This window comes from Cordyceps militaris, assembly GCF_000225605.1.
Source record: "Cordyceps militaris CM01 unplaced genomic scaffold CCM_S00009, whole genome shotgun sequence".
Taxonomy (NCBI): domain Eukaryota; kingdom Fungi; phylum Ascomycota; class Sordariomycetes; order Hypocreales; family Cordycipitaceae; genus Cordyceps; species Cordyceps militaris.
Genome location: NW_006271977.1, coordinates 113,001 through 137,916, shown reverse-complemented (window position 1 = coordinate 137,916; position 24,916 = coordinate 113,001). Strand labels below are relative to the sequence as shown.

The following is a 24,916-nucleotide window of genomic DNA, read 5'->3' as shown; positions in this document are numbered from 1 at the left end:
TTCTTCGCTCCACCAACAAGCACTTACTGGCCAGTAGCGTAGAACTAGTTAATACTTCCAAAAGCGACTTTCTAGATACGTCTGATTCTGCCCTGCCAGATGATCCAAATGTGCTTCAACCACCAGCTCGTAAGCTGGGATAATCAGGAGGTGGCACCTCATCCGGCCGTCACGTGTGCTGCTGCCTGGCAAAGGCAGGATCATGACTGCATTACATGTGTTTTTGTCTAGCGGCGATATTACTAAGTAGTTTGTGAAAACACTCTGGTAATGAAATTAATTTGCTATTAGTGCGATGGTGGTAACAAGAGAGAAAAGCGAACCCGATTCCTTCAGTCAAAATCACCAGAATTTCACCGCGACTATATATGGTTACAAGAGAGAGAAGCAGCCAAATTGATTCATAGCCAACATCACTAAAATTAACAGCGCAGGGTGGTCTCTTCCCATCCATCGTCTCAAAACAAACAGCCCCTGTCCATCCCAGCCACGCTTGTCCCCTCCTATCCCAAACAGCCTTAGTTGCCGTCGTCCGGGACGGGCTTGTGATCGACGATCGGGAAGGGGTCGTCCGCCGCCGCCCGTCGACGGGTGCCCGGCACGGGAGTGTGGTCGATGATGGGCATGCCCCAGAACGCCTTGGCAATGGTGCTGTCCGTCTGCGGCTCCGTCTCCACGGCGCGGCGCGCCTCGGGCACCGGCACCTTGTCGACAATGTGCATCGTCGGGCTGCGGCGGCGTACCGGCGTGTGGTCAATGATGGGCATGCCCCAGAAAGTGCGCGAGGGCGCGTTGCCGTCGACGGGGAGCGCGGTGCTGGTGGTGCCGGCTAGGCACACCATGGCGAGAGTGGCGGACAACTTCATGCTGCGATGCGCGGGGGTTGGATACGAGAGGCAGTTTTTTGATGATGGCTTTTTTTTCTCTGTTGGCAGGTGAGGAACACGGCGGCGAGACTCCTTCTTATCTGTTTTTTGAGGTGCGAGACATGTCTCGCACCAGGCGAGTCTAGACGGATCCAAGCACCATCGTTGGAATGAGGTCCTCGCCATGGGCCGGTCGGTGTCTTGGATCCGGCCAACCAGCGCGTAGGCGTGCAGTTGAGGCGTCCAGGCACCGGAGACATGTCGCCATTCATGGCTATTCATAGTGATGTTTAAGACAGTCGTGCGTGTATGATCCTTGCCAAGTCATCACAGGATTGCGCGAGGTAAAGGTAAAGGTGGTATGCGGGCGAGCAAGCGCCGATCGCTCGGCCTTCCATCAGGGGCACCAGCCCGACACCGTACGAATAGCTAAAGAACCAACAGGGTAGTGCTGTGCACAGGTGATGAGGCGAAATCCGTCCCCCACTGATGCCACACGCAATTGTCTGTTTTGAAGGTAAAGCATCCAAGCAGATGTTGTGCTCGCCGAGCTCCAAGCAGAATCAGACGTAAACCACAAGTTGCTGCGGCGCGTGATTGGATGGAAGAGGTGTCGCTCAACGTCATTTTGCCATTGTCGAGATGCCATGACTTCTTAGCTCATTTTGCAGCCATCATATGAGCAACGGGAAGATGGAGAGATGAACAATGTTGGGCAAGCGTGCCCAGGCACCTTGTTCGCAAACTCATGCGGAATACACGGCTTTACAATTTCTTTATGTTCTTCGAATAGTCTCAAGAATAGCCTTCTTTGGGAGGAGCTTGAGAGAACGTTGAATGTGATTGTAGGGTAATATGTGAGTGAAAGCCTAGAGTCAAGTGCATTGATTGGTAGTGTTAGGGATCCAGGATATCAGTGGGTTCAATTTTAATAACCAGATATTATCTTCTAAAATGAGGTGGGTTTCTTTCAAATAAGTGTCCGTGAATAGGATACGTGGCAGTGTTATTGGCACTAGAACCCCTCGACGCATTAGTTTGGCGGCAGCTAACTACTGATAACCGCCGTCGTTGACCATCACTAGCCTCGTAAACGGATCGCTTCTGTTGCTCCGCCTGATTACAGTTCGCCGGATCGATTTAGTGCTGTAGCGATTGGTCGCCAGGCCCTGCATAGAGGAGCGATGATGCCAAAGTTTCGACGGCGAGGAATGCAAGCATTAGTCAATGAGCTAGAAGGATTTGACCGCACGTACTAGGAAGTCAAGCAAAGATGCAGGAGCTGCGAGATGCAGGAGCTGCGCTCTTCAAGCAGCGCAAATATGGCGGAGAGCAAGTCGGTCAGATCAAAGAGCAGGAACCAAGAACAAGAATACATCCCCCCCCCCCCAATACTGAGACGATTTCCCTGCTAATCCTACGCATATATAAATTATAACGTATTTCTTCTTTAGCAGCGAAGCAGACTGACAAGACGCACACGATCGAATGAGGTACATGGAGTGCGGCAAAGTATCGTCAGTATTCAACTATTCAACCACTATAGAAAGTCCTGACGACTTGGGTACCTGATATCTCGGATTTCTCGAAAGCAGTAGCCTGGAAATCTGTACAATCTATTATGTTTTTTTCTCCTTTTCAATCACTAATTTGCTCCTTTTATTACTATCCCTCTCTTTTTTGTTTTATTCTCTCTATTTTGATATTTCTTTGATAATATTTCCCATTACTTTATCCTTCCTGTTCTCCATCAATATCATGTATTTAAATACTGTAGAAATTTAATAGTGATACTTTCGTCATTGAATTCTGACTAATTAGTATTTAGAGATAGCTGTGATACCAAGTATTGAGTACTCGCTTGACCACGTGAATCCGCAGCTTAGCGCTGGTTCCCACTACTAACACCCCACTCTTGCCATCTCCTGCTCAAACCAGGTAGTCCTACCTTAGTTATCTCCAAGAGCGCCTGTTTGCTACCTTATGAACCTTGCGATTGCAAATGACACCAGACCTGCATTGCGCACATCCTTCTACCAAACCTGATGGTCCTACACTCCCCTTTCCACTAGTCCCTCTGCCCACGGCGCAATGGACGATATAATGCCGTCTTCACCGAGGCACGCCCGCCCCTCGGGCATTGCCTCGGGCACTGCTAATGACAGCGTTCCGTCGATTTGTCGAATCTGTCGAGGCGAAGCGACCGAAACCGAGCCGTTATTCTATCCCTGCAAATGCAGCGGCAGCATCAAGTTCGTCCATCAAGAATGCCTGATGGAATGGCTCTCGCATTCCCAAAAGAAATACTGCGAGCTTTGCAAAACATCCTTCCGATTCACAAAACTATACTCGCCCGACATGCCTCAGTCGCTGCCCGTTCACATCTTCCTCGAGCACATGGCCAAGTACATATTTCGGAATGTCGTGGTTTGGCTTCGTGCCGTCCTGGCTGTTGGCATCTGGATTTGCGGCCTGCCGCTCTCCATGCGAGCAGTCTGGTCCTTCATGTTCTGGATCAGCGACGAAGGGCTAGGCGGCTCACTTTCGACCCTTCGAGGCGGTCAGGCTTCGTGGGAAGCTTCTCTATACAGTGAATTCTTCGGTCAATGCTCAGCAAATCCGCTCGTCGAATCCGCTACAACAACTCTGGCCCAAGCCGCGACAATGATAAAGAATCTGCCAGGCGATCTTAGTGGCATTCCAAAGTTCGCCGTCAAGTCGATCGGATACGCCGCAAACACCATCAACGGTACGGGCTCCTTTCGATCGTACAGAGACGAGAACGGCACAATCACGGTGCTCTACGAGATTGACTCCCCGTCTGCTTCTCTGCTCAGTAACGTCACATTTCTTCGCAATTTGACACAGAGCCCTAGAGTGAACAGAACAGTCATGTCCATCATCGAGGGGCAGATCATCACCATTCTCGTCGTCATCTGCTTCATTTTGATCATCCTGGTGCGCGACTACGTCGTTCAGCAACAACCAGAACTGAACATGCGCGCCGCGTTTGCTGATCAGGAAGAGGCTGCTCAAGTAAACGCATTTGACGCTGGCCCAGCGCAACCTGCCGCACTGGAAGTAGCTGCAGACGATGGCGGTCATGAAAGCGATGATGATATCTTCCCAACATACCCCCGTGACCCCCGTGAATTCATCCTACCCCCCGCCGAGGTCCACACTCATCGCGATTTACATGAGATGGATGAACAGGAGGCTATCAACCAAGTGTGGGCCATGACTATTCGTCCCGGCATCTTCGTCCCCGGCCCTGAGGCTGAGGAGGAGCCGTCGCACGTCATGGAATATCTTCGCATATTTCGACGTGCTCATGGCGATCATGATGAAATTCTGCGAATCATCGAGCAAGAAGATACCGCGGGCAGACTTCGCTACTGGGCTGACGCTACTCGCCGAGCCATATCCAATAATAGGCAAGACGGATCGACTAACCAGGAATCTGCCCTTGCCAGCTCGCAAAATATTTTTGATCGTCCAGACACCCCGGCAGCATCCTCCAGCCATTATGTTGAGTCCCCATCCCGCGAGACGAATCGACGCCACCAGCAAAGATTCGAACCTGCGACGCCCGTCTTCCAACAGGAGTCTGCAGTCGCAAACTCCACATTCGCCAACGGGCTACGACCCCGGGCCTCATCAGAGGGGCCCAGTCGCTCCAACTCGATACACCCTCTGGCGAATAACAGCTGGACCTTTGAAGGACTGCCAACCGATGAGCCTGAGTCCACCCACCGCAAAGAAGCTGCGCAAGATACGTCCGATTCTCCACATGGCGAAGGAATATTCGGTGACTTTGATGATTCAAACGACACCACACACGACTCTGTACACTCACCCACCATCAACCATATGCAGGGACAACCATTTGAGCTAGACTTGAGCTTCAATGTTGCCCCCGAACCCGAAGCCACTGCCCAATCACTTCAGACTGACACCGCTGTTCAGACTGACAGTGCTCCCCAGACTGCAACTGCTGGTGCTCTACCAGGTGCCGTCCCTGCCAACAACGCGGAACCAGTTGGTTTGGTAGGCCGGGTGGCCGATTTCATGTGGGGTGACCTCGATCACCACATCGACGAACAAAACATACAAGCTGCCGCAGAGCATGATGCTGACGACGATGCTTGGGTCGATGTCGTCGACGGCGATGTCGGTGCAGACGACGCTCAACTCGGCGCGGACGATATGGAAGATGCTGACGACTTTGACCAAGAAGCTATTGACGAAATGGAGGATTTTGAAGGCGTCATGGAGTTGATTGGCATGCGTGGTCCTATCGCTGGTCTGTTTCAAAATGCCGTCTTTTGCGCAGTCCTTGTCTCTGTTACCATTTTCGCGTGTATATTTGTCCCCTACAACATTGGCCGTGTCACCCTCTGGCTTATGGCAAGCCCCATGCGTCTTGTTCGTATGATCGTCGAGATTTCGAAGCTCATTCAAGATGCTCTTGTCATGGGTTGCGCTTTCGTGTCTTGGGGTATCGTTAATTTGGTGGAAATGGCCACCATCTTCTTGCCCAGTAGCGCCATCTCCAAGGTCGTTTCAGCTCGAAAGGCATGCTGGGCCCTTTGGGTTAACGCTGGGTCTAGGATCTTTGATTATTTGTTCATGGATTTCCCCATGTCGGCAACGGAGATTCAAAACTTTTCAGCCATCAGCCACAGTGCTCTTTTAAGCCTCAAGGGACAAGCTTCTCGCTCGTTTGGAGTCCTTCAACACCTTGGCTGGACGATTTACGCGAATGGTCTCACTCTACCAAATGCTGATCAGTGGGAAGCACTTGGCACATCGGTCAAGGCTGCTATACAATACGTCATCGCGTCCTCCTCGCTCCTATTGACTCCCGACGCCTGGGTCATCAATTTGGGAGACTCGCAGGCCACGGAACCTGTGAACCCTGAACTTGCTCGTTGGTCTGGCGGTGATCGATTCTGGGCCATCTTGGCCGGCTATGGCGCGGTTTTTGGCATGGCTGCCATGTATCTTCAGCGCAACAGCCCGTTCTCGAATGGCGAATTCATGAGAGCTTGGGAGGCGGGCGTTATTGACACTCTTCAGCAGGCTAGCGGCATTATGAAGGTGATCTTGATCATCAGCATTGAGATGCTCGTCTTCCCCCTATACTGTGGTTTGCTGCTTGATCTGGCTCTGCTCCCGCTTTTTGACAACACGACTGTCCTATCACGACTCATGTTTACCCGCAACTATCCTGCTACCTCAGTGTTTGTCCACTGGTTCGTCGGCACTGGATACATGTTTCACTTTGCCCTCTTCGTCTCCATGTGCCGAAAAATTATGCGTCCCGGCGTTTTATACTTTATTCGCGACCCCGACGACCCGGAATTTCATCCCGTACGCGATGTGCTAGAGAGGAACCTTATTACACAACTCCGAAAGATTCTGTTCTCGGCGTTTGTGTACGGGGCGCTCGTCATTATTTGTCTTGGAGGTGTAGTTTGGGGGCTCTCAACAGCGCTGCCAACGGTACTGCCCATCCACTACTCTTCCAATGAGCCAGTGCTGGAGTTTCCTGTTGATCTATTATTTTACAACTTCTTGATGCCACTGGCTATCAAGTTCTTCAAGCCCGGTGACGGTATCCACGCCATGTACACATGGTGGTTCCGCCGATGCGCAAGGGCCCTGCGTCTAACGTCTTTCCTGTTTGGAGATCGCAAAATAGACGAAGAAGGCAACTTGCGGCTGTCAGACTCGGAAGGAACTGGCATGTTGCGAAGCTTGTTCCTGGGAGTTGACCAGTCAAACAAGACCGTCGTCAAATCGTGGAAAGACACCATCGCTGGTGACGTTGGAGTTGAGACGGAAAAGGCGGATCCAGAAACTCTAAAGGCCCACAAAGAACATTTGGTCCAGTCTAAACAGCTGGTAGTCGATGGGAAATTTGTCCGTGCACCGGCCTCGGATCGCGTCAAGATCACCAAGGGTCGCAAGGTATTTCTTGCCGTCGACGGGGAGAACAAGCGACAAGATGGGAACGAGGACAATGATTTGTACGCTTCAGATCAGTACCGCAACGTGTACGTGCCTCCCAGGTTCAAGTCGCGCATCTTTCTCTTTATTCTCTTTATCTGGATCTTTGCGGCCTTTACCGGCGTCGGCCTTACGATAGCACCCCTTGTGATTGGACGGATGATCTTCAAGGCTCTTATTCCCGACTATGTTCGCACCAACGACATTTATGCCTTCAGTATCGGCATCTGTATCCTTGGGGTAGTCAGCTACCTGGCGATCTACAGCCGCAGCGTGCTGGACAGGGTGCACGGTTGGATGATGACGGCGAAGGAAGAAGTGGCCGCTCGACGAGCAGCAAGCCGCGCATTCTCGGCGTTTGTATGGGCCATTCAGCTTCTGTATACTTACTTTTTCCTTGCCGTCGTCTTCCCGCTGCTCATTGCGTTGCTTCTGGAGCTGTATGTCGCCATTCCTTTGCACACGTACAGGAATCCTCCAACAGCGGCCACGATGGAATCAGACAAGGCTGAATCTCTTAGCCAAGGCAGGCACACAGTGCGGCTGACGCAGGGGTGGACCCTTGGTCTGCTTTATATAAAACTTGGCTCGCGGATGATTACATCCCTATTTCCAGAGAGCCGAGCGGCGGTGGCGGTGCGAACCGTGTTGCGACGAGGATGGCAGCGTCCGGATGTTGGCGTCTTTACGCGCGCATTTGTGATTCCTGGTCTGGTCATTTCTTTCTTTGCGATATTCGCGCCACCGTTTGTGGCTCGGTATCTGGTGGATTATCAGGTCACGAGCTATCTGCCAAAGGCGGGTGAGACTGCAGAGGAGATGGCAAAGTTGGCCATTTTTTACCGCTACTCGTATCCCGGGGCTGCTGTGGTGGTCGTGATGGTGAAGAATGCCATGATGCTCGCCGGCTTGTTCAACGGGTGGACATTAGGGGTACGAGACGAGGCATACTTAATTGGCGAGCGGTTGCACAATTTTGGGGCGGCGACGGCTGGAGCCCGGAAAGGGAGGGCATCATGGAAAGCAGGTAATCGGATGTAAATATGGACTAGACTGTGGGGGGATTGATGCGTTTGCTTTTTACGTACAATGTACATTATATGCTATGATACATAAATAAAATGGATGAATGAGACTTCTTATTACTATCTCCTTTAATAATTACTGTATCCATTTTTGGCCCATTAACACCCTCGTGTGTAATAATGTCTGGTAGTTTGATACGTGTGGTACCTTTTTGAGACTTGTATGAGAGAGTAATTATATGAGATTTTTATGCACCACGTTCTGTGACTTGTGTGAGACCCCTGGTGCGACCAATATTGCCAACTTCAAGGGCTGCGCGTCTGTCGAGGACATGAAAAAGAAGAGACGTAAAACCAGGATTGTGAAAAGTCCCCGTCGTGGCACCTCGGCAACCGGGAAATTGAGGTGACGAGATTCTAATACAGCATGACTGCGTGGTTGCTGTGTGCAGGCATCATCACTCGTTAGGAGCCGGGGTAAATGGCGACAAAATCACGTGAACGTCAGAGCATGGGCGGCGATTTTGTAGCGATTGTATTTATTGCTTGGGGCCCTTGCAGTGGTTGCCCATGGCTGCAGGGTGTCAGGGGTGCGCTAGACTGAAAACTGCTCTGGCAGACCCTTTGTTACACATAGGCCTGTAGCGATGCTGATGTCTGAGGATAGATGGGAGGTATAGGTACTGAGTAATGTTTTTTCGCAGAGTATGTAGTGATTTGTTTTTACTGGTGCTTTGAAATGGTCTTCTTCGGAATATAGAATGTTGGTAAAAGTTGAGAAAAACAAACAGGTTGCAAGAAGCACAAGGTGTTGTGCAGCGACACTCCAGCATGCGCCTGGGGAACATGAGTGGTGAGTGGGTACCATGAATCCCCAGCCACACGAAGCCACAGTTGGGCCACGGTCACAGGCCAAAACACCCGCCACACTCTCCATCCTTGGGCGCGCATCCCGGCCACCTCGCTGGCCGCCGTTTTTGTTTCTCCCATCAACGGGGCCTCGCACCACTTTCAAAGCCAAGGTAAGAGTGAAAAAGAACAGCCTGGGCTTTTCGCCAGCCCTTTCGACAGGCTGTTTCCGACAAACCATTGCCATACTTCTAGGCGACTTCCAATATTTTGACCTTTCCTTGGTCCTCGGCTACTCCTCACCGCCGTTCCCCCACCAGGAAGCGAGGACTACCACTTAACGCCTCCCCCCTAACGACAAACGGACATTTTCAGAAGCTACGCGCGCGTCGGTTGAATCTTTTTGACGGCTTCGCTACTTTTATACTTTTTTAATATTGTTTCGCCCGCCGCGTTTGAGCCTCGTCTCTCTACTCATTCGATACTCGCCTCGTTCATACGCGCCTGCCTGCCACGTACCTAAAACGCAACGCTTGTTACACGCGCCCGTTCAGTCACCTGAACAGTCGACCCCGACGCAACCAGACAAAAGACAGAGAAGTCTTTGCGACAGCGGTATCCATGCTCTCCGCTTCGCATTCGACATCGTAGCTGCGACCCGACCGCCACAGCAGCCGCGCAACCCACAGCATGGAGCCGCCGTCGTCCCCGCCTAGTGCGGGCGCCACCGTTGAGGACGCGCTATCCTGGTACAAGTCCCAATACGTGCAACTCGAGGTCGAGCTCGCCGAGTTTCGCGAGTCCAGCCGCGAGCTTGAGCAGGAGCTAGAAAAGGACATTGAGAGGGCAGAGAAGCAGGAGAGAGTCTTTCAGGAACGAGCAGAGGCTCTCGGATTCGAGGTGGAAGAGTGGAAGGTAAGCTGGTCACTCTCATGACTGGCCGTTGGCGTACTAACGTCCGCAGCGCAAATACAAAGAATCCAAGACGGAGGCCGCATCGGCGCAGAATGCCCTCGAAAAGGAAATTACTGTCCTCCGCAACACAAACCGCGCCCTTCAGATGAAGCTGCGCGATTCTGAGGTGGCCAACGACGACTTTGAGCGCCAGGCGCGCAACACAACGTCGTCGCTCGAGGATATGGAGTCCAAATTTAACCAGGCTATTGAGCGTGGCGTCATCATGGACGAGGAGATGCAACAGGGCGAGCAAGAACGCGAGCGGCTGCGCATCGAGTCCCAGCGTCTGCGCGAGGAGCTAGGTGATCTCAAGATTGAGGCTGAGCTCATGCAGGACAAGCTCAAGAAGCACGAAGCCCGCCAGCACCACCTGTCCATCATTTCCACCGACATGTCCGCCCTCGGTTCTCCCACCTTTGACCGACACACAGAAATGTCGCCCAACTCGACCGCCAGCTCGCCTCTCATCACCACGCCGCCGCCCAACGACAAGCCGGTGTCGGAGGCGGGCACCGTCTCTGACATCAACGAGCCGCCGTCGCCGCCCATGTCGGAGACGTCCAACCCCATGCCCAGAGCCGTACCCGCCAAGACGCCTGTCCGCACGCTGCAGCGCAAACCCAGCCGTCTTCCTTCGATGGACCAGAGTGTCACGCCCAAGCCTCGCGCCAAGTCGACGACCACCCGTATGGCTGCCCCGCGCCTCTCTGGCGCAGGGGCGAGCATAAGCTCCAACAATCGCACGCCTGCCAACAACCGCTTACTCAACTCTCGGACGGCTTCTCACAAGCTGCCAGCCTCCAACTCGTTGTCTCACATTCGCACCCTAACAGAAAAGATGCAGCGACTAGAAGCGCGCGTGCACAATGTGCGCTCGAAGCTCCCTGGCCCGGCCAGCAGCCCGCCTCGCGCCTCGCCCCGGTCTGCTAAGCACAGCAACGTTCCGTCGTCGGTCACGGTCCGGTCGCGCAAGCGCACTGCCGGCTCAGCCACGTCGTCCATCACGGGAGACGAGACGACACCAACAAACTACCGACCGTCGACCTCGTCACGACAAGGCCACGTACCAAGACTCAGCACCTCCAACATGAACCGTCTTTCCTTTGGTCCACTGCCTAACCGGGCGCCCGATGCAGACAGCAGCCGGCCTAGTTCGCGGGCTAGCATGTCGTCGTACGCGCGACCACCATCACGAACAGAAATGGCGCCGCCGAGACCTATGTCGCGCACGTCGACTCGCACACCACTCAGCCGTCCCCGATCATCCATGTCTCTCCACAGCCACTCGCACTCGCTCAGCACGCACCATCTTGATCTCGATATTGAAGAGGAGCACGAGGGCACCCTGCAAACGCCGAGCCGGCGCGGGACGTATGGAAAGGCGGACTTTGGCAGCAGCATGAGCGGTATCCCAATGCCCGGCGGCTCGTCGATTCCGACGCCCGGCGGTCGTAGGCAGAGTGCCGGTCGTCGAACGAGCGTTGGCGTGGGTCGCGAACCGATAATGGCCAGCCGGCCTAGCACGGCTGGCGGCCGCAAGTTGGCAGATGCAAGCGACCTGGGCGAGACATATTAAGGAAGAATCGTTGTTGAGCGACGCATGAGTATAGAAATATTCCCTGGCTGTACTATGGAAGCGAGCATTTGCATTTCTGGGCTTGTTTTTATGTATAGGACGGCATGTCTCCCCACAATGTTTATAATTGTTCGAGAAACGGACAGATGGGGGACTTTGTTGTTTTGTTTTTTATAACGAATTATGGAAAGTGTATTTTTTTTTCTATTTGAACCAGGCAGCGAGTGGACAATACCCCTGTATGCTGTTGAGGACGCGAGAAAAGAAGGAATTACTGGTAGATGGGTGGTTTTTGGAAGGGAGCCGAGAACAATACGCAGGAGGGTTGGGGTTGAAGCTTGACGACGTTATGGATTAGGACGAGGCGTAGGAATAGGTTAATACTATACGTTGACATGTATGTTGCGTCTTGTGATCTGTGACTTGAAGAGGCGGAGCTCTATTAGAACAGGATTATGGTGGTAAGAGGAGAACGTAACAAGGCGAGGTGAGGCGAGGTGAGGTGAGAGCTAGAGGGCTGAGATGCACGAGGGAGCTGCATGTGTGGAGAAGCGGGATTGGTGAACCGTAAAGGGTGACTATTCGTAAATGATCACGCTGTCGAGCCAATTCATTTCGGAAAGGGGAAGGCCAGCATTACGAGGGGTGATATCTTGTGAAGGCGGGTTGTGGGCTACGCAGTGAGTGCAACGAGCAAGGCAAGATGACTGCTGGTAGTCGCCCGAGGAAAAATGAGTGACGAGATAGTGATTGGATAAATACGCTGGGAATAACTGCATCTTTGGATGACTGATGAGCTCCTCTGGTAGATGAGACAGGATGGAAATGGGCCCTCAACAGGAAAGTGAAGATGAGGCTGTCAGCGGGTGGTAGCGCAGGGTAGGACGGCCGGACGAGGCAACGGCGCCGGCCGGTGTGGTTGCCCAAGATGGCAACGGGGGCCGGATCACAGCCGGGGTGGCCAGCTAAGGAGAGTGACTAAAGGAAATATCCCATGGGTATTTTGATTTCTTCGCTTTTTCTTTTGCCTCTTCTATATCACTGAAGCACCGTCTACCTTTTGTAGGGGCGTCTTGATGGACTTTCAGTGCGTGATTTAACTTGCGTACGAGAACTCGTACGGCGCAATGGGGGGGTTTTTGTATTACTCCGAACTCTGGTTGCAAGAAATCAAAATCTAAGCGTGAGCTCGGGACAAGCCGTGTAAGACGGAGAGATGGCATGGCCGGGCTTGGTTGCGTGAACAGGGGGCAAGGCAAAGCAGCGAACTGGCTGGATGTGGTATGGGGTGCATTTCACCATTTCAAAGAGGGTGTGGCCCTAGAGACTGGTTAGCTAAAGCAAGGTGCATTTAGGGATGTCAGGATGTCAGCCGCAGTGCGGGAAAAGAAGAGTGTGTTGGAATGGAGGCGTCTGGGGTGCTCTTCCGACCAGACTGTGTATTTTGTTTCCTTACTTTTTTCTTTTTTAAATTGTTTGGTCTGGTATGCCATTGGTGTATACCTAGGTACCAGTAGAGATAACCAGCGAACTTGCATGTTGGGGGAGGCAGAATCGGACCGGCGGGAGAGTGGGGCGCCGGTGGTACGGGAACTCAACAATTGGGAAAAAAGAAGAGCCAAGAAAGATTTGGGCGGAACCAAGGAACCAAGCAAGGAGAGATGAATGGTCATGGTTCGTTGGAACAAGGGTGATTGGATAAAAGCGGCGGAATGAATTCGTGAACTAATAATAGTTGTATTCTTTTTCTCTCGTCGTCGGCGATAAAGAAGCCGGTGTACTGGGCCGAGATGGTACTCGGAGCTGGTGGTTTGACTGAGGAATATAATGTAATACATACTATTCTTTTGTACAAATTAGTCTGTTGTGTCTTGATTGTGGTATACGTTTCTGGAACCTGTGTTGTTGAGCAAATGCATCTTGTGGCTACATGCACTAGTTACTTGCCAACTTTGGGAATACCAGTAGATGCTTACTGGAATGGAGGAAGCGGGTGTCGCCAGCCGCCAGCCGCCATGAAAGCTACCATCAGCCTCCATTGGCTCTGGGTCCGGCTTACGTACAGTCCAACTAGTTACCTAGCTCTGAACGTCTGAAGATGTACTCGACGTATGTGCCGGGCTGCGTCTTCTACATCTTTGGATAGCCGTTGAGCCAAGGGGCGTGTACGTAGTTGTTTCTGACAGCTAACTTTATTATACATAATCCTGCCGGAGCGCTGCCTCGCGTTTCTCTGCCTCTTCCTTTCATTTTACTTTTTGGCCTGCTCTTCTCTCTCTTCATTCTTGTCACCGACTTTTTTCTGCATCTACATCCATCTCTCGCCTCGGAAGCGATTCTTTCGATATCCGACCGCCCCACGACAACGACAGTACGACGACAACAGCGGTACGTTTTTGCAGTTTGAATGTCGAGGGCCGACCAATTCTGTCTCCTTCTGTCTCCTTTCTCTCTTGTTCGGCTCTCTCGTCTTTCTGGTTGGATTCCATCATCATTCGGGACCGCGTCGCGGAACAAAAAATACCAGTGACGATGATCCTGGTCGAAAGGCGGCGTTTCTTATCGGCGCTAGAACGACGGCCTCTTTTTTGGATCCGCCGACAGAATGCGCTGCCACCCGGGCCAGGGACCAATGGATCTCGTCGTTTTGCCAACCTATTTTCTTTCTTCCGGCTTGTCCCTGACCGGCGTGGAGCTACGAACCAACTGCTACGTTACTGGGCGACGGTGCTGAGCCGGGCGGAAGCTTGGTACTTGGTGCGTACGGCAGTGCGGGCAGCTGGGAGTGTTTCGTGGGTTGGGCAAGTCTGGAGTCGACATGTCGAGGCTACTAGCTAGGCTGGGAGCTGAACCGGCCGTGCGGGTTGCTGACAGTGACCTCGCTTTGGTGCCCCAGTGCGACGCGTTGTCGTAATCGCGACAGAGGAGGAGCTGCGACAGCCTGCCTGGCCACGGCAATGCGCGCAAAATATCAAGAGATGGGAGACGAAAGACCAGACAAGAGATGAGAGAGGAAAGACGAGAGACGGAAAAAACCTGGCACTCCACTTCCCCAACTACCTGTGTACCTTGACGTGCCATCTACTAATAAAGCTGCTAACTAACTGAGAACCCCAACAGATCAAAGAATTGCCCTTTTGCCCATCCATTTGGCCAGCCACTAGCGTCATTGGCATTGGGCCGACAACCCCCCCTTTTGTCCCTTCCAGGTGCCTCTCCAGGTACTTGCATACCTGTAAGTCATTGCACAGCGACCTTCTTGCCCAGCTTCAGCGCTCTTTTGCCGTCATTTAGCAGTCCCACGCCCCCTGCAAGCTGCCCTCCACACGCCCCCCCAAAGGCCGGTCGTCCCTCGTTTGTCCCCGACAGAACTGCCTCCGGTGCCTCCAAAAAAGCTCCGCCAAGTTTCCTTTCCGAAAGCCTCTCTTTTCTTTCTCTTCCTCCTCCTCCTCCAGAAAACATACTCTCCTCATCCCATCTTCCCTCTCAAACGGCTGCTACTACTTCTTGACGCCCCTGTTTATGCTCTTTGTATTCCTAATCCTTCGGAGCATTCGCATTGGCCTCTTGCATTCCACGCTCCTGTATATTGATCCTCTTCTGCCAGCCTAGCTTTCGACTCTCCCTCATACCACGGAAGCGACCAGCTGTTTGCTTCTCCCTGCGCAACCTCGACCCAAGCCGCGCTCGACTCTCGACAATTCTTCTCTTCGCCTCGACTCACCCTTGTCATTGCCATTGTTCCATGAAGCCCTGAGCAAGCTTCCGGGCCATTTCGCATCGTCAACCACCACATCTGAGAATACGCCCTTTTCTCTCTCCTTGCCACATTCCACACACACACAACATGGCTCCCGAAGCTACAAGCGGCGCCAACGGCCATGCCTCATATGCGGAGAAGCACAGCATTGCTCCTCACTTCATTGGCGGCAACAGGCTGGCCAATGCCCCTGCAAGCAAGGTCAAGGACTTTGTGGCCGAGCATGACGGCCACACTGTCATCACAAACGTAAGCATTGCGCTCTTCTGCCGACGCTAGCCTCATCCTGGCCGCACCGTGAAACGCTCTGGACCGCTAACAATCCCTCGCAGGTTCTCATCGCCAACAACGGTATCGCCGCCGTCAAGGAGATTCGATCCGTCCGAAAATGGGCCTACGAGATGTTTGGCGACGAGCGCGCCATTCACTTTACCGTCATGGCCACCCCAGAGGACTTACAAGCCAACGCCGACTACATTCGCATGGCCGACCACTATGTCGAAGTCCCCGGCGGCACAAACAACCACAACTACGCCAACGTCGAGCTCATTGTCGACATTGCTGAGCGCATGAATGTCCATGCTGTCTGGGCTGGCTGGTACGTCACTCTACCCAATGCCTGACCGTCGCAATTCCCCGACTAACATATCTAGGGGCCACGCTTCCGAAAACCCCAAGCTTCCCGAGTCCCTCGCCGCCTCCCCCAAGAAGATCGTCTTTATCGGACCCCCTGGCGCTGCCATGCGCTCACTGGGTGACAAGATCTCCTCCACAATTGTCGCCCAGCACGCCAAAGTCCCTTGCATTCCCTGGTCTGGCACCGGCGTCGACAAGGTTGACGTTGACGACAAGGGCATTGTCACCGTCGCCGATGACGTCTACGCCAAGGGCTGTGTCACCTCCTGGCAGGAGGGTCTGCAAAAAGCCAAAGAAATTGGTTTCCCCGTCATGGTCAAGGCCTCCGAGGGCGGTGGTGGCAAGGGTATCCGAAAGGTCACCAACGAGGAAGAGTTTGAGGCCCTCTACAAGGCCGCCGCCAACGAAATCCCCGGCTCCCCCATCTTCATCATGCAACTCGCCGGCAACGCCAGACATTTGGAGGTCCAGCTGCTCGCCGATCAGTACGGCAACAACATCTCCCTCTTTGGCCGTGACTGCTCCGTCCAGCGTCGCCACCAAAAGATTATCGAGGAGGCCCCCGTCACCATTGCCAACGCCGCCACCTTCAAGGCCATGGAAGACGCCGCTGTTCGTCTCGGCAAGCTCGTCGGCTACGTCTCTGCTGGTACCGTCGAGTATCTCTACTCACACGCCGACGACAAGTTCTACTTTCTCGAGCTGAACCCCCGTCTCCAGGTCGAGCATCCCACCACCGAAATGGTCACTGGCGTCAACCTGCCCGCCGCCCAGCTCCAGATTGCCATGGGTCTGCCCCTTCACAGGATCCGCGACATTCGTCTGCTCTACGGCGTCGACACCAAGGCCATCACCGAGATTGACTTCAACTTTGAGAACGAGGGCGCCGGCGAGACTCAGCGTCGCCCCAAGCCTCGCGGTCACACTACTGCCTGTCGTATCACGTCGGAGGATCCTGGCGAGGGCTTCAAGCCTTCCAACGGTGTGCTGCACGACCTCAACTTCCGCTCATCCTCCAACGTCTGGGGTTACTTCTCCGTCGGTACCCAGGGTGGTATTCACTCCTTCTCCGACTCGCAATTTGGGCATATTTTCGCTTACGGCGAGAACCGCGCCGCCTCGAGAAAGCACATGGTCGTCGCCCTCAAGGAGCTGAGCATTCGCGGTGACTTCAGAACCACCGTCGAGTATCTCATCAAGCTGCTTGAGACGGAGGATTTCGAGGACAACACAATCTCCACCGGCTGGCTCGACGAGCTCATCTCCAAGCGCTTGACCGCCGAGCGCCCCGACACCATGCTTGCCGTCATCTGCGGTGCCACCACCAAGGCCCACATTGCCTCGGAAGCTTGCATGGCCGAGTACCGCGCAGGTCTTGAAAAGGGTCAGGTCCCCTCCAAGGACATTCTGCGCACCGTTTTCAACATTGACTTCATCTATGAGGGCTTCCGCTACAAGTTTACCGCTACCCGCTCCAGCAGTGACAGCTACAACTTGTTCATCAATGGTTCCAAGTGCTCTGTCGGCGTTCGTGCCCTCTCCGATGGTGGTTTGCTGATTCTGCTCGACGGCCACTCCCACAACGTCTACTGTAAGGAGGAAGTTGGTGCCACTCGCATATCTGTCGACAGCAAGACATGTCTCCTCGAGCAGGAAAACGACCCTACTCAGCTGCGCACCCCCAGTCCGGGTAAGCTCGTCAAGTACACTGTCGAGAACGGTGCCCACCTCAAGGCCGGTGCTACCTATGCCGAAGTCGAGGTCATGAAGATGTACATGCCCCTCGTCGCTCAGGAGGACGGTATCGTCCAGCTCATGAAGCAACCCGGTGCCACGCTCGAGGCTGGTGACATTCTCGGTATATTGGCCCTTGATGATCCCAGCCGCATCAAGCAGGCCCAGAGCTTCGTTGATAAGCTGCCCACCCTCGGTGATCCCGTTGATCTCGGTGCCAAGCCAGCTCAGCGCTTCCAGCTCCTCCACAACATCATCAACAACATTCTGCTCGGTTACGACAACTCCGTCGTCATGCAGCCCGCCCTCAAGGGGCTCATTGAGGTTCTCCGCAACCCCGAGCTACCCTTTAGCGAGTGGAACGCGCAGTTCTCTGCTCTGCACTCCCGAATGCCTCAGAAGCTGGATGCCCAGTTTGGTCAGATTGTTGAGCGTGCCAAGGCTCGCCATGCCGACTTCCCTGCTCGCGCGCTGCAAAAGGCCTTTTCCAAGTTCCTCGAGGATAATGTAGCCGCCGCCGATGCTGACCCGCTACGCGCCACCCTTGCTCCCCTGACGCACATTCTGGACATTTATGCCGATGGCCAAAAGGTCCGCGAACTCAACCTCATCCGCGGCCTCCTTGAGTCCTTTTGCGATGTCGAGAGCCTCTTCCGCGGCAGCAGCCAAGAGGAGAGCGTCATCCTTCAGCTTCGTGAACAAAACAAGGAGAATATCAACAAGGTCGTACAAACCGCCCTCTCTCACAGCCGTGTCAGCGCCAAGTCGTCCCTCGTCGTCGCCATCCTCGACGAGTACCGCCCCAACAAGCCCAATGTCGGCAATGTTGGCAAGTACCTGCGCGATACCCTTCGCAAGCTTACTGAGCTCTCTTCGCGCACCACTTCCAAGGTCTCCCTCAAGGCTCGCGAGATTATGATTCAGTGCGCTCTGCCTTCTCTCGAGGAGCGTACCTCGCAGATGGAGCACATTCTTCGCTCCTCTGTCATTGAGTCTCGCTACGGTGAGAGCGGCTGGGACCACCGCGAACCTAGCCTGGACATCATCAAGGAGGTTGTCGACTCCAAGTACACCGTCTTTGACGTGCTGACCCTCTTCTTTGGCAACGAGGACCACTGGGTGTCGGTTGCTTCGCTCGAGGTCTACATCCGCCGCGCGTACCGTGCCTATATCCTCAACAAGATCAACTACCACTCTGATGAGAGCGACAACCCCCAGTTCATCTCCTGGGACTTCAAGCTGCGCAAGCTTGGTGAGGCCGAGTTTGGTCTGCCTGCCCAGTCTGCTGCTCCCTCCGCTCCTGGTACTCCCCTTGGTAGCGAGCTTGGTAAGCGCATCTATTCTATTAGTGATATGTCGTACCTCGACGCCAAGATCAGCGAGGAGCCAAGCCGCATCGGTGTCATTGTTCCTTGCAAGTACATTGACGAGGCGGATGACCTCCTGCAAAAGGCTCTCGAGGCCATTGCCTTCCAGCAGAAGCAGAACCGCCAGACCACTGCCTCTGGCCTCATTGCTGACCTCAGCGGCAAGCGCAAGCCTATCCAGCCCGCCACACCTCGCGGTCCCGCCGAGGACCTGAGCGCCGTCGTCAACATTGCTGTCCGCGATGCTGAGAGCAAGGACGACCAGGAGACGCTTTCTCGCATCCGTCCCATCGTTGCTCAGTTCAAGGATGAACTCCTTGCCCGCGGTGTCCGCCGCCTGACCTTCATCTGCGGCCACAGCGACGGCTCGTACCCCGGCTACTACACGTTCCGTGGACCCCACTATGAGGAAGATGACAGCATTCGTCACAGCGAGCCCGCGCTGGCTTTCCAGCTTGAGCTTGCTCGTCTGTCCAAGTTCAACATCAAGCCCGTCTTCACTGAGAACAAGAACATTCACGTTTACGAGGGTGTGGGCAAAGCTGCGGATACTGACAAGCGCTACTTTACTCGTGCTGTCATTCGTCCTGGCCGTCTCCGTGACGAGATCCCCACGGCTGAGTATCTCATCTCCGAGGCTGACCGCGTTGTCAATGACATTTTCGACGCTCTCGAAATCATTGGCAGCAACAACACGGACATGAACCACATCTTTATGAACTTTAGCCCCGTGTTCCAACTTGCCCCCTCCGAGGTTGAGCACAGCCTCCAGGGCTTCCTCGACCGCTTCGGCGCCCGCGGCTGGAGACTCCGTGTGTCCAACGTTGAGATTCGCATCATCTGCACTGATCCCACTACTGGAGCGCCATACCCTCTGCGTATTGGCATCACCAACACCTCTGGCTATGTTGTTGACGTCGACTTGTACGCTGAGCGCAAGTCGGACAAGGGCGAATGGGTCTTCCACAGCATTGGCGGCACCAAGGAGAAGGGCCCCATGCATCTCCTGCCTGTCAACACGCCCTATGCCACCAAGAACTGGGACCAACCCAAGCGTTACGAGGCTCACCTCATGGGCACTCAGTACGTCTACGACTTCCCCGAGCTCTTCCGCCAGGCCATTCAGAACAGCTGGGTCAAGGCTGTTAAGAGCCAGCCTGGCCTTGCGGCCCACCAGCCCAAGACGGGAAACTGCATCACCTTTACTGAGCTGGTTCTCGATGACAAGGACGACCTGGATGAAGTCAACCGTGAGCCTGGAACCAATAAGTGTGGTATGGTTGGTTGGCTCATCAAGGCTCGCACTCCCGAGTACCCTGCCGGCCGTCGCTTCGTAGTTGTCGCCAACGATATCACTTACAAGATTGGCTCCTTTGGTCCCAAGGAAGATAACTTCTTCCATAAGTGTACCGAACTGGCGCGCGAGCTAGGCATTCCTCGCATCTACCTGTCAGCCAACTCTGGTGCCCGTCTTGGTCTTGCCAACGAGCTGATGCCCCACTTCAAAGTCGCCTGGAACGATGTGACCAAGCAGGACAAGGGCTTCCGCTATCTGTACCTTGACCAGGCTGGCAAGGACCGCTTCAAGAAGGACGTCATTACCGAGGAAATTTCCGAGGCCGGCGAGAAGCGCCACCGCATCGTCACCATTATTGGTCAGGAGGATGGCCTCGGTGTCGAGTGTCTGCGTGGCTCTGGTCTGATTGCCGGTGCCACCAGCCGTGCTTACAACGACATCTTTACCGTGACGCTGGTTACCTGCCGTTCCGTGGGTATTGGTGCCTACCTCGTCCGTCTTGGCCAGCGTGCTGTCCAGGTCGAGGGTCAGCCCATCATCCTAACTGGTGCTCCTGCCTTGAACAACCTGCTTGGTCGCGAGGTCTACACTTCCAACCTGCAGCTCGGTGGTACCCAGATCATGTACCGCAACGGTGTCTCGCACATGACTGCCAACGACGACTTTGAGGGTGTCTCGCGCATTGTTGAATGGATGTCTTATGTCCCTGAGAAGCGCAACGCCCCCATCCCTGTCAGCCCGAGCACCGACACCTGGGACCGCGACGTCACCTACTGCCCTCCCCTGAGGCAGCCGAACGATGTTCGCTGGATGATTGCCGGTAAGCAGGACGAGACGGGCTTCCAGAGCGGTCTCTTTGACAAGGACTCGTTTGTCGAGACCCTCGGAGGCTGGGCCCGCACGGTCGTCGTCGGTCGTGCCCGTCTTGGTGGTATCCCTATGGGTGTCATTGCCGTTGAAACCCGCAGTGTCGAAAACACTACCCCGGCCGACCCTGCCAACCCCGACTCTATCGAGCAGGTCAGCAACGAAGCGGGTGGCGTCTGGTACCCCAACTCTGCATTCAAGACTGCCCAGGCTATCAACGACTTTAACAATGGTGAGCAGCTGCCGCTGATGATTCTTGCCAACTGGCGTGGTTTCTCTGGTGGTCAGCGCGACATGTATAACGAAGTCCTCAAGTACGGTTCGTTCATTGTTGACGCCCTCGTCAAGTATGAGCAGCCTGTCTTTGTGTACATTCCTCCCCACGGCGAGCTCCGCGGTGGTTCGTGGGTCGTCGTTGATCCCACCATCAACCCCAACGTCATGGAGATGTACGCCGACGAAGAGGCGCGCGGTGGTGTGCTCGAGCCCGAAGGCATCATTGGTATCAAGTACCGCAAGGCCAAGCAGCTTCAGACCATGGCCCGCATGGATGAGACGTACGCGCAGCTCAAGAAGAACCTGGAGGACCCCAATACCTCCAAGGAGGAGGTCGAGGAGATCAAGACCAAGATGGACGCACGCGAGCGCCAGCTGCTCCCTGTGTACTCGCAGATTGCCATTCAGTTTGCCGATCTCCACGACCGGGCGGGCCGCATGAAGGCCAAGGGCGTGGTCCGCGATGTGCTGGAGTGGTCCAACGCGCGCCGCTTCTTTTACTGGCGCGTGCGCCGCCGGCTCAGCGAGGAGTATATGCTGCGCCACATGGCCACCAGCACGCTGAACCAAAAGGAGTCGACCGCCACGACCAACACGACGCGGGAGCACAATCTCAAGCTCCTCCAGTCGTGGTCGCGTATTGAGAAGTGGGAGAAGGACGACCAGGCGGTGGCGGAGTGGTACGAAAAGGAGCGCCGGTCGATTGGCGAAAAGGTCGAGACGCTCAAGGCGGAGAAGCTGTCGAGCCAGCTGGCCGAGGTGGTGCGTCGCAACAAGGAGGCGGGCTTCAAGGGCATCCGAGAGGTGCTCCGTATCATGCCTCTGGAGGAGCGTGATGCGATTCTGGAGTATCTGAGGCAGTGATTGCCAGGAATGAGGTCAAGAACAAAAAAAAAAACGAAAAATATATATACTTAATGATGGTTAGACGGCGGGTTGTACGTTTGGTAGAATTTTGTTTGTCATAGCTACGTATTCATGTTAATGTTTGAATTTGAATCTGCAATTCTAAAATAAATGTCCAGTGTCAAGGTCTTGAGCTGTAGATAGGAATGCCATTCGTTGGCAAGATGATTATACATTGTCTAGGTATTACAGGTGGTATCCGCCTCGATGTTGTACAGGTTGTCATGTATTGTAACCATTCATCAAAGTTTCGATGTATTTTTTTCTGCCTCGTGACACGATGGGGCCTGCTTCACGCATCAGGCACCCTCGTGCGAATCTGCACGCCATGCCACGTCTTGACGACATCCCCGAGCGCGGCATTGACCATGCGCTGCTGCTTCAGCATCGTCTGGCCGCGAAACGCCTCGGCCGCAATCTCAATCGCGTACATGCTGCCGCACCCGCCCGACACGTCCTGCACCAGCACGGCCGACGGCGCGAGCTGCGCGATGAGCAGCTGCGCGATGGCGCTTTCGGCGGCGCTCATGCTCGGGGCTTCAGCGGCGGCGGAAGAGCCCGACGAGTATGCGCGACGGGGGAGGAGCACGCCACCAGGGGACGGGCGGGCGGCGCGTGGTAGACGGGAGAGGGCTTGTCGTCGCGTGGTGCTGGAGAGAGGGCGCGCGGCGGCGGCGGCGGCGAGAGTGGTGCTGGCAAGGCGGCGGCAGAGTGCGCAGAGAAGGGAGCGCTGCATGGCGAGGTTTTGTCGGTGGATGCGGGTGTACTCGAGGGGGAGTTGAGGTCGAGGTCTGGACGGGGCGTAAGAGGGGATCGGTTGGCAATTGCTTGAGGTTGGAGTGGTTGATAGGGATGGGTTTGATTGATAAACTTCAGGAGCTGACCGCGGATTTGCCGGCGCTGGCCGAGGATAGTGGTGGGGGCGGGAAGCTTGGCAATGGGAGGGTGGGAATTGGCCAACTGCCCTTGTTTTTTACGGAGCTGTATATACGCAAATAAATTTGCCCATGCATTCATGATTGGTGAGATGGCCGAGTTGGTAAGCACCCCTGAACAACCACCGTCAATCAACTTCGTGGCTAACATCTGCAAAAGGTTATGGCGCCAGGTTAAGGTCACCTTAACGTGTGTCCTGGTGGAGCAATCCTCATGGGTTCGAATCCCATTCTCATCAGAGATTTCCTTTTTTGCATATTACTATAATAAGTCGGGTATATTATAAGCTCTTCTTTTTTTCTCTTTATCTAGTCTCTCTTTTGTAAGGGGAGTAGCTATTTTAAGCTTAACTTTATAAATTAAAAGTATAAAAGCTAATAGTATTATATAAATAATACTTAAAAAAATTAAATAGCAATTTAAAATAATATAAATTTTAATAATAAAAATTTATAATATTTTTAAATTTATCTTTATTAAAAAAGTAATAATATTAAAATCTTTATTATAATATTCTATACTAAGTATATATTAAGAACTAGCCTTAGGGTATTTATAAATAAGTATTATAATAATATTGACTTTCTTATAAAGTAAGAAAGAAGAAAAAGCTAGGTTATTTATTTAAATAAAAAAGGAAAGAAAGAAATTAAGAAGTAATTAGGCTTAACTAATTTAAAAATATTATTATAGGCTAGGCTCTAGATATTACAGGCTAGGCTCTAGCCTAGCACCTTCTAGAGTAGCTAGCATAGAGCCCTTAAAGGGGGCCCTTATAAGTATAACTTGTAATAGACTAGCCCTAGAGGGGCTTTAGAGGCAACCAGCCCCGCAGCTATTAGTAGCCTTACGGCGTACAACCCTCTTACCCACTTAACCACGGAAGGCAAAAGGATTCGTAATAACAATACTAGCACGATTGTTGTCTGGTTGCACCTATAAGGGGCCCCCTTCAGGGGCTCCGCGCTGGCCACTCTGGAAGGACTAGGGCGGGCTCTGTAGCCTAGCCCTTAATATACCCTCTCTCTCCCCGGCGCGCCATAGATAGGCCATAAACCCCCTAGACAAGCCGCCGCCTATAAGCCTAGGCCGAAATATGCCTATACGCAGCGCTAATCCACCTTCCATTATGGTGGCTACCTGCTGTACGGTTCGAACCTATGACCCTGGGTTAGTATTGTTGTATATGACGGACTGGCCCTAGAGGGGCTTTGGGGGCAACCAGCCCCGCAGCCGTTAGTAGCCTTACAGCGCACAACCCTCTTACCCACTTAACCATAGAAGGCAAAAGGATTTATAATAACAATACTAGTACGATTGTTGTCTAGTTATACCTATAAGGGGCCCCCTTTAGGGGCTCCACGCTGGCCACGCTAGAAGGACTAGGGCAGGCTCTATAGCCTAGCCCTTAATATAACTAAGCAATAATTAGTTAGTATTATTATTATAAATCCTTTTAGCCTTATAGCTATAAGGGTTATATACTATAAGGCTATTAATAGCTATAAAGCTAGTTACCTTTAAAACCCCTTTAAGGCTAGTCTATTATATATAATAATACTATCTTAAGATTATAAGTTTAAACTATATAGAATAGCTATTATAAAAAAGTAATATAAAAGCTAATACTATATATAGACCTTAGCCTAGGCTTATAGGTAATAGCTTATTTAAAGGGTTTATAGCCTATTTATAGTATTAAGAAAGGGAAAGGTATATTATAAGTTAGGCTTTAGCTTAATACCTTTTAAAGTAGTTAGTATAAAGCTTTTAAAAAAGGCTTTTATAAGTATAATTAAATAATAATTAGTTAATATTATTATTATAAATCCTTTTAGCCTTATAGCTAAAA

The 24,916-nt window shown here is 53.2% G+C and overlaps 4 protein-coding genes across 4 annotated transcripts; 2 read left to right on the top strand and 2 right to left on the bottom strand.

Annotated features, from left to right (window-relative positions):
- Positions 1–2,957: 2,957 nt before the first annotated feature.
- CCM_09371 (RING finger membrane protein) lies at positions 2,958–11,285 on the top strand (the record flags this gene model as incomplete). The annotated part of the gene is made up of 3 exons (XM_006674505.1): positions 2,958–7,811; positions 9,404–9,667; positions 9,717–11,285. The coding sequence occupies 3 exons, from the start codon at positions 2,958–2,960 to the stop codon at positions 11,283–11,285; spliced, it is 6,687 nt and encodes a 2,228-aa protein (XP_006674568.1).
- A 636-nt stretch (positions 11,286–11,921) lies between these two features.
- Positions 11,922–14,516, bottom strand: CCM_09370 (uncharacterized protein; the record flags this gene model as incomplete). The annotated part of the gene is made up of 7 exons (XM_006674504.1): positions 11,922–12,263; positions 12,395–12,557; positions 12,789–13,100; positions 13,262–13,339; positions 13,647–13,965; positions 14,051–14,345; positions 14,391–14,516. 7 exons carry the CDS (start codon positions 14,514–14,516, stop codon positions 11,922–11,924), a joined length of 1,635 nt encoding a protein of 544 aa, XP_006674567.1.
- Positions 14,517–15,132: 616 nt separating this feature from the next.
- Positions 15,133–22,086, top strand: CCM_09369 (acetyl-CoA carboxylase; the record flags this gene model as incomplete). The annotated part of the gene is made up of 3 exons (XM_006674503.1): positions 15,133–15,294; positions 15,378–15,643; positions 15,699–22,086. The coding sequence occupies 3 exons, from the start codon at positions 15,133–15,135 to the stop codon at positions 22,084–22,086; spliced, it is 6,816 nt and encodes a 2,271-aa protein (XP_006674566.1).
- A 334-nt stretch (positions 22,087–22,420) lies between these two features.
- Positions 22,421–22,864, bottom strand: CCM_09368 (BolA-like protein; the record flags this gene model as incomplete). Its single annotated transcript, XM_006674502.1, has 1 exon — positions 22,421–22,864. One exon carries the CDS (start codon positions 22,862–22,864, stop codon positions 22,421–22,423), a length of 444 nt encoding a protein of 147 aa, XP_006674565.1.
- Between the last annotated feature and the right edge of the window lie 2,052 nt (positions 22,865–24,916).